General features: G+C 41.3%; 2 protein-coding genes across 3 annotated transcripts in view; one reads left to right on the top strand and one right to left on the bottom strand.

The window, feature by feature from the left end:
* Positions 1–12,519, top strand: part of LOC147883164 (uncharacterized) — a 136,958-nt gene that overhangs the window by 39,410 nt on the left and 85,029 nt on the right. The window lies entirely within an intron of this gene.
* LOC147883165 (uncharacterized) lies at positions 9,276–9,934 on the bottom strand. Its single transcript, XM_087399846.1, has 2 exons — positions 9,667–9,934; positions 9,276–9,566 (listed from the first exon to the last, which is right to left on the bottom strand). The coding sequence occupies exons 1-2, from the start codon at positions 9,862–9,864 to the stop codon at positions 9,414–9,416; spliced, it is 351 nt and encodes a 116-aa protein (XP_087255972.1). The 5' UTR covers positions 9,865–9,934; the 3' UTR covers positions 9,276–9,413.

The following is a 12,519-nucleotide window of genomic DNA, read 5'->3' as shown; positions in this document are numbered from 1 at the left end:
CATGATGTTCACGGAATAAAGCTAGGTGTGAAATCCAAGAAATTGGTATTAAGGTGGGATATCATTAACATAACAAATCTTATAAATTGTATGATCCAAACAACAACAAAATAGTTATCTAAAGAGAGGTAGTGTTTGATGAATAGTCTAAATGGATATCATCAACTTCACAATAGATAATTGTTCCCATAAGCCAAATACCCACAAAGAAAGAACTATCAGGACAACTTAGATGAGCCTAAAAAACCACAAGATCTCAAGATATCAATAAAGAAATAAGATAATACAACAAGACAAAGCTCCCATAGACGCGCACATAGATGTGTTTACTGAACTAAAAAAAAACTTATGGGCACATTTATTTGCGCGTCTAGAGACCCGCATCTAACAGTGCATCTATATAGTAGACAGACGCACATATAGACACCTAAATAGGCGCTCTGCTAAAAAATTTAAAAAACAGATAGACGCATCGTTAAACACGTGTATAAATGCATTTATAAACGGTCTTATAGACGCTTTTATAGACGTGCAAATAGACATTTTTTTGAACAGACAGACACATATATAGACGCATTTATAGACGCACTGATAGACACGCTAAATAATATATATTTTTTAATTTACAGAATGCTGTGTATGTTGTGTATGCTATATAGTTACAGGAATCCCATTTCCACATTGTGTAATTCAATTCTTACAGCCGACCACATTTTAATTACAATTCCAAATAAAACATTACAACTCCAAAATGCAATAAAATTGAAAGCTCAAAAAGTACTTGTATGTACATATAGCACGAAGCTAAGCCACGTCATGTAGCTTCAAGTACAAAAAATAAGAGGAGTGTATATACAAGAGGCACGAAGCCAAGCCAGTGGCTTTAAGTACAAAAAAGAGTAGCTAGCACTACTTCTACGACTAATCTATGTTCTCCATGTCCTCGCTTCCTTCTACACTCCCTTCTGCGCTCCCTTCTCCACCTCTTTCCTTGTCTTCTTCCTCGTCTTCTTATGCAGGGACCTGTAAACAAGGGACAACATATATCAATGTATGAAAAATCAAATCTTTACTTATAATATTGACATTATTTAATTACTTTCATATACCTCGGGGGCCGCTCCAGTAGCCCAGATATACTGCTCCTCAGCAATCAACCCATCATGATAGAAGTGCTTCCATGTATCTTCTCTACGATGGTGGTGGTGGTAGGCTATCTCGACAGGACTAGGGTATCTGCCCATGCTGTCAAGCTGCACGATGACACAATTTGCGGAGGGGTTAGTACAAAGAAACAACCTCCTAATAAACTACATAAGAAATATAATTTGAGATCGATACTTACAAATTGGGCCTCCCATGATTCAACACCCCCTGCTCCAAAATGCACGCTTCTATATTGCTCCATCTGGATCCTTTGTGCCTCCACATGTTGCAGACTGGGGTCCTCCCTCGCTGACTTAATTGCTTTCTTCCACTCATGCTTGTGAGCGGTGTGGGGCGGGCCCCTTGGTGGTTGACCTCCCTCAAGCCTGGCAAGCTCCGCTAATGCCTGCCTCTTAAGTGAAGATCTTTTATTGCCAAGTATCGTAACAATCTTTGACTTGGCCCATTTATCTGTGAACTAACGATTGGGGGGGTTAGGATACCTAGAGTGCACAACAGCCAGGGTCTCATCAGCCAACCTCTTTGGCTGGTCTTTGTAGTGGATAAAGCAATCTCTGTAATTGTTAGCAATTACAGAGTGCATGAAGGCCATGATGTCCTTCCCTTGTGCATCCATCAAGATGCCTCCTATCTGAGTGATGTCATAGAAGATCGTACCATCACCCGAAGGCACGTCCAAATCATCTGAATCATCATCGTCCCCACCACCACCCCTCCCAAAGCATTGTGCCATGCATCCCCAACCACTCTCCCTGCTACTACACTTGCTACTGTGTCGTGTCGAGCTAGTATTCTGGCCACTCGTAGCTGGAGACTGCACGGGACTATGTGGACCACTCGTAGCTGGAGAACCGAGTCTCGACTGCATAGGAGTATGCCGACAGCTTTGCGAGACAGAAGGACCTCCTGAAGGCATGGGGGAAGGGGCATAAGATGGCATGGGGGAAGGGGCATAAGACGGCATGGGGGAAGGGGCATAAGACGGCATGGGAGAAGGGCCTCGGCTGTGTAGTCGGCTGGGCTGTGCTGACTCCGCTGGGGTAATCTCAGCTGGTGTGGGGTGGTTTGGAGTCTGTAGTACCGACTCTTGGGGGGTGTTTAGAGTACCCATCATCTACTCGTATAACTCCGTAGGACTGGGAGGGTGCCCTAAAAGGTTATATAAGTCCCTAAAAATAGACTCTTGGAGATCAGGTGAGCCCGAAGAGCTTCCTGGCCACATGATGAACTGGAAAAAAGAAAAAAAGACGATTACTAATGAGCTGAGAAGAAAGGGGAATGGAAAACAAGATTACTGTTGGAAAAGATTACTGTCGGAGCACGTCTATAGACCCGTCTGAGAAGCGCGTCTATTTTTGTGTATAGCAGTGCATCTATAGATGGGACTGTCTGTGTCTGTAAACAGGCTAGATGCGCCTGTAGATGCGGTTTTAGACATGCTCTGAGATGCATCTATAGATGCACTCCAACAAACAGACTTTTCTAAAAAGTAGAAAAGGACATGCGCCCGACACAAAAACATAACACTGATACCAAAATCATTCGTTTCTTGGATACAACAAATGACAAATCCAAAGAAAGCAACTTCCAAAAAAGATCAACTGTAAAGAGACTTACCTTGATAGAGGTATGGAAGCTTCTTCTCCTTCTTCAAAGTTGCTTCTCTTCCTTGTTTACCCTCTTCTCTTGTAAGCCTGGAGATAAGTGTGGGTACCTTCCTCTTAAGTGTAAGCTTGGAAGTAAGTGTGGGTGCCTTCCTCTTAAGTGTCGAAACTGTGGATCTGTTAATAGCAAAGCAAGCAAGCCACATGAAGTATAAGTAATGTGAAGAAAAGCAAAGCGAGCGCGCTAAAAGTAGATTTGAAAATCGCATCTATAAGCATGTTTAATAGTGCATCTAAATACACGTGTAATTATGCGTCTACATATACAGAGCAAAATATGCGGTTTTAGATGCGCCTATAGACGTGCACCATAGAATAGACAGACGCGGTTTTAGATGCGTCTTTAGACGTGCCACAAAGTTTTAAAATTAAATATTTAAAGAAAATCAAAAATTTTTGGGTTGTTTGTTTATAGGATGTCTTCATCTTCAACAAGTAGCTCCAGTGAGGATGAATCCTCTGTATCCACCATCGCGAAATGTGGCTGGAGCAAAAAGTCAAATGTATGTGTGATCGATGTCGAGAAAACATGTATCATGCACGTAGTATTACACTCAATCACATCTCAAAGTATGGAGAATGGGATGCGACCATAAACATGGTAAGTGTTAAAGAGTTAAGGTTGATTGAGATACCTATGGGTGTTCATATGTTTGAGTTATGATCCCGATTTAATTTGATACAGGATGCAGTGCCACACCCGCATATGTTGCCCTATGCTCGCCGTGAGGAGGTGAAGCATTAACGATATGAGGTGGGATCTTCAGAAGGGACCGTTACGTATGCATGGAGTGGTGGTGATAGTAGCCCTCCGCCATTACCTCATGAAGCCGTGGAGGAGGAGGTGTTTGATGATATGGTGTGGGATTTATATGTCCATCAATCCGAAGGGAGGGATGATAGCATGGAGCAGGATGATTTTTTTACCACAGCATCGACTCCACTGTTTGAGGGGTATGCTTTCTCTGTTCTATGTGCCTCCCTTGAGTTACTAAACTTGCAAACCATCTATGGATGGAGCAATGCAAGTTTGAATGCATTACTCAAGTAAGCTTTAAAGTCTATTTTGCAAACATGGTGAATTATGCTAGTGGGTCAATTACTCGAATGCTTTTCCTCATTTATGGTTTTCACATGTAGGCTATTGTGTAAAATGCTTCCAAGGGAGAATCAATTACCGACCTCAAGAGATATGGCAAGGCAACATGTGACCTCTCTTGGAGGATTAGATTACAAGCGCATCCATGGATGCGTCAACGATTGCATTTTGTTTTGTGGACTACATAAGGATGCAAGAGAGTGCCCTACTTGTGGAGAGGCAAGATATAGAGCAGATCTCAAAACTTTGGATGTGCCTCATAAGGTTTTGCGACATTTTCGCATAATCCCTCACATCCAACATATGTTCAAGTGCAAATCCATTACAGAGCTCATGTCATGGCATTCCTCCCGTCGATCAACCGATGGCAAGTGGAGAACTCCCGCAGACTCTCCTGCATGGAAGCATATTGAAGACACATGGCCAAGCTTCAAGGAAGAACCTAGGAGCTTGAGACTTGGATTGGGTATGGACGGTGTGAACCCATTTGGTCTCAAAAGCACCTCTTACAGTGTATGGCCAGTGATATTGGTGAATTATAATCTTCCACCCTCTATGGCTATTAAGAAAGGACATGTTATGCTGTCCCTTCTAACTCTAGGGAAACATAAATTCAAAAATCCTGATGTTTATTTGGAGCCTTTGATTGATGAGCTAGAGATACTTTGGAGAGGTATCAAGCTGCATGATGTGAGTAGGCCTCCCTCATCACGAGACTTCAACTACAAAGCAGTCTTGATGTGGACGATGCATGACTTCCCAGGCTATGGCGAGTGTTCAGGTAAGCATTGCACTTCTAATTATGAATAGGCAAAGGATGTGGCACCCTAAACCCACCACAGGCATAAGGGAGGATCTATGTACCACAGGGAGGATGCGTGAAGCTTGGCCACAAGAGAGACCAAATGGGCGTGTTTTTTAACCTCGTGCACCGTGGAGGTTATCAAAGCTAGAGATGGCGGCGGTGAAGTGCGCTATTACTACAATTCATACTCCCACTGGATGCATGAGGTGTTTGAAGGGAGCCTTTACAAGAGCAAGAAAAGAGATGTAGAGCAATTATATGGCTTGAAATCTCATGATTGGCACAAGATTCTCCAAGTAAGTATTTTATGTGCATAATATCTTTTTCCTTTCAAATTTGTGAGTGAATAATTATAAGCAACTAATCAACCACCTCCTCGTGGGTTCAGTTCATACTACCTACTAGCATTTCTTGTAGTGCATCGAAGGATGTGAAGGATTGTATTTAAAAGAGGGGCGAGCTTGTGAGGTACTTTACATGATACAAAATATAATGTGTATCAATGCTCCATGCAAGGTGTTCATATTGCTAATATGGTGTACTTTTTCATTTCTAGGTATGTGAGCTCAAAGGAAATAGATCCCGCCACGCTTGAGAATGGTCGAGTTATGTCAGTGGAGGTGGTTTGTTTATTGGAGGAGACATTTCCACGTTCTATTCTCACAAGCCAACTACATCTTATAGTGAATTTGGTCGATGAGATTGCTATATGTGGTACCATACATGCACGATGGTTGTTCTTCCTCGAGCGCTTCATGAAGACCTTGAAGGGCTTCGTGAGACAAAATGCAAGACCCGAAGGTAGCATGGCCGAGGGTTGGTTGTTACAAGAGTCACTTGTATATATTTCTGAGTTTCTTGTTGATGTGAATAGCTCTCTCCCACGACTATGGAGAGATGATGAAGACCTAAGGATGACCTCTATTGTGCCTCAAGGGAAAGGATGCAATAAAGTAATAGACACAGAGTTGCGTAATAGTATCAACCTCTATTGCGTGCTTAATAGTGATGTGATGAAAAGATCAGTGACAAGATACGAGGATGCAAAGGCAAGAAGACAAGAAGAAAGGGCCCTCTTTCATACACACCACGGATCTCGTGTGCCATATCCTTAGTATCTAAGAGCACTTCCAAAGGATATTCATGTGCATTGGCTACTTGATGAAATGGAGAAAGCAGAGAAAGACGAGGGGATGCATATCACAATGGAAGAATGGGAGTATGCTAGGGGATGCATGAGCAAGGTCGGTATATAGAATGTTATGCATAAGTTAGGAGCTTTCAATAATTTAGATTGCTTATTTAATTGATTTTTTCTTGGTGTAGTGCACTATGTTCAATGCTATATGTATGAGGGCAAGCATTTTTGAACACAACGGATTGATGATAGAGAAACACACAAGATTGCGGCATCATTTCTAGCTTTGAGGGAGCCAATGGAGCCATGGATGATTATTGTGGCATAATCCAAGATATTATTAAGCTTGACTTTCAACGCTTCTTTGTGTATGTTTTGGATGTAAAGTGGTTTAAGGATGTGGTGGAAAGAGGCCCTAATGCAACAATCAAATGCCATGCAAGTGGCTTTGTAACTATTGACTCCACAAAGTTTTGGCAAAGTAGGAAGGACACCAGAGTACTACCACAACAATGTGAACAGAAACTGTGCACACGTAAAAATAATCGCTTTTAAATATTTGATACATTCGATGCAAAGAAAATAGCACGATTGTATTTGTGTTTGAATTAGGTTGTCTATTAACCAATGGTGGATAATAACAGATGGTGGCATGTCATACCTATTATGTCACGTTCCAATGTGATGTATAGTATATTTACTAATATGGAGCATATGGAGGATGATCATGGCCATGGATGTGATGATGACCGTGATATGAGAGAGGAGGATGATCATGAGATAGGAGATACAGATATTGAGGCCATTACCTGTGAGGACGAGCCTACCATTGGTGATGCTGATTTTGATGAGCACATGAGTAGCACAAGTAGTAGTGGGTTGAATATTGTATTTGTAGATCTAAACACTTGTTTGGATTTTGAAGTAGATAGTTTGGCAAGGGTTGATCTCCTTGAGGATGAGATTGAACCATAGCCCATCATTGATATTGGCAAAACTATTTTACATATTGTCTCATTCTTCTCACCTCACTTAATTCTTGTATATGTGGGCTTGCAAAAAAGCATTGATGTTTTTGTTAAAATTATGTGCTTTGGTAATCATGGGCAATGTTTGGAAAGCAGTGATGTACACCAAAATCTCACTTTTTGTATTCTCTATTTTGCGTCTAAATATGCGTCTAATTCTCAGTGTAGACGCACTAATAGACGCGCTAATACACGCATTGACAAACGTAGTGTTAGATGGGCCCGTATTTTCTCAGTGTAAACGTGCAAATAGACGTGTCAATACACACACAAATAGATGAGCTGCTAGACGTCCTATTAGACGTGCCCATAATTTCTCTATTCAAGCAACGCCTATAGACGCACCTGCTATTTTGCACGTCTATCAAGCACGCCTATAGTTGCTTTGTTTTATTGTGTAACCACCACATTTGACATATGTTGAATCTTATCAGGTTGGATGCACCCACTTTTCTCTCATGACAACAATATGCAAATAGAATAGCCATCTTTTTTGAAGATGTAATTCCAAAGCCAAAATGCCAAATAGCAATGCAAATGTATGCTTTATAGAAGACCAACACTTGAAAGTTATGTGAATCACCGCTAAGAAAGAACCAATTATAAACAAATGGGTATGCAAGATCACATACAATCCAGATGGTCACATTGAAAGATGCATAGCTAGACTTGTTGCAAAAGGATTTGCATAATGGAATGGACAAGACTATTAAGATACATATGCTCTACTCGGGACAACATGGATTCTCTTATAGTTTTAGACTCACTAGCCTCAAAGAGAAAATGGAGTATAAATTGTAGATCCCTTATTGGACCTTCAAGGGAGACCACATGTATTTAATACCTCCCTTTTATACATATGCTCATTTTTCATTGCATGGTGCACAACATTGTTTATCATATTGCCAAGGTCTTCCAAGAAAATATATGTATTTCTCAAATTAATGGGAACTATGCATTGTGTGATACAACTTAGACTGGTTTGACACACAACTGCCACCCACTCACGAAAAGCTCATTTGGGCACGATGGTATTTCACACATGGGTGGACCTGAGAGCAAATAGGATTGGGTGAGAGAGAAGATGGAGCCTGAAACATAGAGTATTTTTTGGTTGTTTGCACCTTGGGTGGCCTACACTACCTTGTCTGCCCATGTGTGAATCCAGCCTTAGAGCTCATGCCCATTCGATACAAATTGTTTTGTGTATGAGTTTTTATGAATGATTGCATTGTTTCTTCTTATTGCTCAAGTGATAAAAGAACATTCATGATGTTTGACAATAACTTATAAGTCCCTCTTGGTGGATGCATATTGATTCATAATAATTTTTGGATGCAGATTAACTTGAGTTGGAGGTTTATGATTAGAGATCACGTGATTCAAATTTTAACAAACAATTTAAGGCAATTTTGATGTTACTATATATGACCCTAGGGCATTTATAATTCAAAGATGTTAGACATCTTGTGTGTTCTAAGGCTCAATTTTTAAACCCTTATGTTACATAGGAATTTTATTCCAACTTTCATAAACTTTTAGCTTTTTTGTAAAGTTCAATTTTATAATCCCTATGTAAGTATAAAACTGTTGTAAGCATTGCCTCCTTCAAGGTAGTTCTATAGTGGGGAATTAGATTCTCCTTTTGAATTTGCACACATAAAAGTTTTTAAAAAGTTAACTGCATTTTATGGAAGTCATTCTACAAATCTTTTACCTTCATACTAGAACTACCTTTTAATAGCCCAACACACTAGTTATAACATTTGCACCCAAAAGCATTGCTATTAGGAGGTGGCATCCATGTGCACTTTGCAAAGAAGTGTAAAAGATCTAAATAAAGGAGCCCTTCTTAATGCACATGCAATTTTGTAAAACTTGACTTTTTGAAAGCAAACTAAGTGATATGAGAGAGAGAGACAGAGAGAGAGAGAGTGGGGGGGGGGGATGTGAACCAACATATACGATTAAGATCGCATATATTCTTAAAGTTCGAGTCCGAATTAGTATATTACTTTGATTGTCATTCATTCTATCTAGTGAAGTGCCTCATCAGGAAACCAAGCAGTGCATTATGCACACCTCTCGTGAACATACTTTTCTTTTTAGCACTGCCTTCGAGGCAATGTAGTAACACTTTTTGTAAAGAAGTTTCCCACCCATTTTCATGCCCAGTGGCCCCCTTCTATTTTGGTTAATTTCTCAGAGCTCTCTCTCTCTCTCTCCCTCACGCCACACACTCACTCACACACACTTTCTTTTTTTAAGAATCTCTCTCTCTCTCTCACACACACACATAGAGTTTGCAAATCTCTTTGCATTTGAGAGCGGTTGCATTATCCATTCATCTTGACGATAGCAGAACCCAAGGAACAAAAAAAAGATAGCGTATATTCGTATGTTAGCGATACAATCTTATATAGCTAGGAGTTGACGTTAACGAGGATAGTGCCCGTTCTTATTTTACTAAGCGTCACTCCTTTGAATCTCCTCGCTGGCCATTACGAGGCATTTACCACCCTCCTCGCTGCTCGTAGACAGGATATCCTGGAGCTCCTACAATCTTCTCATGGCGCCGCTCCTCGTACACTGGATAGCCCGGACCTCGCGTAAGCTCTACTCTACAAGCATCGTACGGATCAAGCTTAACCCTCTCCACTTCGCGCTGCCAACACCAACAAAAGACATCGCAGAGTCAAAGAGATGATAACTCCCGCTACCAGCAGCCTTGTTTCTACTAAATAAACGCCCAAATGAACTCTTACCACGGACTCTTCGCGAATGTACTGACCGCACTCAGGACGTGGCTCCCGGTAAATGCCAGGTCGCTCGCCGCAGCGCTCATTGCGTTCGTAAGACTCCACACCGTAGATCGGAGGCGGCGGGGGCACCTCTACATAGCGAGGCTGTTCATAGCAAGCGTCGTTCACGAACTCGACCTCGGAGTGCCTGTGGTAAGACATCGTTTTGAAAGCGGAGAAATAGAAGGGCTATACAAACGCAGGAGGAGGCAAGCTTGGGATGATAGTTTGCTGGAATTCGTTGCCCGAGTTGGGCTATTTATCGTGTAAAAGCCCCGAGTGTGGAGCAATCCAGTGATGACGAAGGGTCAATGACGGTTTGCCACGCGTTGGAGGATCGGATTCTTTCCGCACGAGTGACGGAACTTTTTTGAGTGGGAATGACGATTTCGTCGACGTGGTCTACAAATCAAAATCTGAGCGAATAATAACCATCCGCTGGTATTTCAGGAAGCTTTGCTGGATGTTTCTTCGTGAAGCCGTCAGCTCCGTGAGATTCCTTTTTTAAAAGCTTACTAGTAGTTTACTCGCATGCGGTACCGAGTTGCTCGAATTTGAGTGAGAAATTGGAATCGTCCTGCGTCTCGAAATGCGAATGATAACCTGAACCCACCGGCTCAATGAGCTATCTACTTTCAAGGTCGGCTAGTAGTTTCCTAACACTAGATATATGCATATATATCCGTGGACAATTTTCGGTCTTGCATGCAATTGCTAGTTGCAAATGCAACCTAGAACCCTCTATCTGCCTTCACTTTTTCACCCGATAGCACTACTTTCCACGTAATTGTTGATTGCCACATGATAGACGTTTATTCGATGTTGTTGACCTTGCTACGTGTCTTAGGAGAAGTTGAGGATGGATACACACTACCTAGAGCTCACCCTTACGAAAGTAAGGACGGGTTACACACATAGAGGGCATGCAAAAACAAGAAATGAGCGCATTTATGACAAGTAGCTTAAGATCGCCTATCTGATTAAGGAGGAAACCTCTTCATTGGTCGAGAGAGTTCCAATCCTATTGTAAGCATGATTTTAATGATGGGCTGGTTATGGATAGGGAGTGAACGCTAGACATACGATGAGCGCTCTACTTTTGGTGCATCCATTCGCTAATGAATGCATGGTAGCCATGCAAACACACACTGCTACATGTCCACACTTGGGGGTGCCCGGTATGTAAACACCCTTCGTCAACATATCTTTTCAACCTTGCTAGTATAAAATAGTTAGATCGTGATTAGTTTTGATGATGACTTCAATAGAAGGAGTTCTTAAAATCTCCTTTTTACATAATTTTCACATATAGAAGGGTATCATATAAAGGGGGTATTCACAGATTGAATAGAAAAAGGGTGTGTCAACCTAGCTAGGGTACTCAAAGCTCCAAGGGCTCTCCAATGCTGAGGGAAGATGGATGCATAATTATTTCCTCCCGAATGCAAATTGGAAAGTACCCAGAATACCCATCACATACAGAATACATCTCATGCCCTACACTGCATAAATCATTTATCATGGGGTTTGCCTCTAGTGGACCCAAATGGAGCCAAATCGACCAGTTTTATAAGGTTAAATAGAAGGAGGTACAATCCCTTTGTGATTATATTGCTAGGATAACACACTTGAAGTTGTGATGTGAGCATCATGAGAGGATGCACGACGCACTTCCTATGGACTTTAAGCTTCACAATCATCTATTTGCAAAGCATCCCAACATCGTTTCAGTTGTGCAACAAGACTGATATATGTATGGGTGATAACTTTTGGGGAATTTTGGACTCGAAAAGGGACTCATAAGGAGTGGATTAGAAAAATGGATTAAGAACTAACAAGGCCCACACGAGCCCAAAAAAGTGCTTCTCCCTAGGAGGTGGTGGTCCCAATATGCCTAAGAAATTACACCTCCCTCTCCCACTTGGAGGGCCCTCCTACTTGGAAAAAGGTTCCCCTCCCTCCCTCCCTCCCTCCCCAAGGTGGTCCCCATTTCCTAAAAGTAGCTCGCGAGTACCACTCCCCCCCAAAAATGTAGCTCGCCGGTACCAAAAATGGTCTAAAACCCTTCCAAACCTTCCCTCAAACCATGCCTATGTACCAAAATCCTTTTCCAACCATGAAATCCTTCATCTCGTCAGCATAATCACTTTTGAACTCCAAAAGCCTAATTCTTCTCACCATAATCACTCTTCAATTCGTAAATCTAATTTCTTCTCATGACTTTGTTATGTTCTAATCCCAAACCCTCACTACTTCCACGGAACCTATTCTACCCTTTGCTAATCTCAAATATTAGCTCATGAGTTTTTGCCTGCAAATCTTGTTTTGAATCATCTCATGTCTCCATTACAAGATCGCACCAACAAGCTATAAAAAAGCTCGGGGGGGTCACTCATCATATGTAACCCTATCATGTGAGTTCAATGGAAGGATATTTTTAATTTGTAAAATTTGTAAAATTTAACTTACATAAGGGAGTATTTTAAATGATTTTAGAAAAAATAAATAGATTTGTATAGAAAAAGGATACAATTTCTTAATGTGAAATCAACAGATAAGGGATTTTACAAATAAGCCTTGAACGCATGTGATATAGAGGGTTTATACATAGTGACCCCTCTGAGCAAAAAAGCACCTTACACATTGAAGTTCCACTTAAGTATGCAACGACTCATCAATGTGGTGGCCACAATATTGCTAACAAAGTAAAATTGTACCAACTATGACAACAAGGAGCAAGGCATGTTGACCTGTGGAGTGTTGGTGGATTCTGTCTAGTGGATCCTTTGACAATTTCTCCTCCTATGTTTGTAATTT

Source organism: Dipteris shenzhenensis, chromosome 28, assembly GCF_047967505.1.
Source record: "Dipteris shenzhenensis isolate YYH24624 ecotype China chromosome 28, Dip_SZ_1.0, whole genome shotgun sequence".
Taxonomy (NCBI): Eukaryota; Viridiplantae; Streptophyta; class Polypodiopsida; order Gleicheniales; family Dipteridaceae; genus Dipteris; species Dipteris shenzhenensis.
Note: the sequence above shows the minus strand (reverse complement) of the source record. Positions and strands in the feature narration are given on the sequence as shown.

Coding starts and splice junctions, on each gene's coding strand:
- LOC147883165 (XM_087399846.1), bottom strand. CDS start 9,864: ATGTCTTACCACAGGCACTCCGAGGTCGAGTTCGTGAACGACGCTTGC. Junction 9,567..9,666: donor ACATTCGCGAAGAGTCCGTG/GTAAGAGTTCAT, acceptor TGGTGTTGGCAG/CGCGAAGTGGAGAGGGTTAA.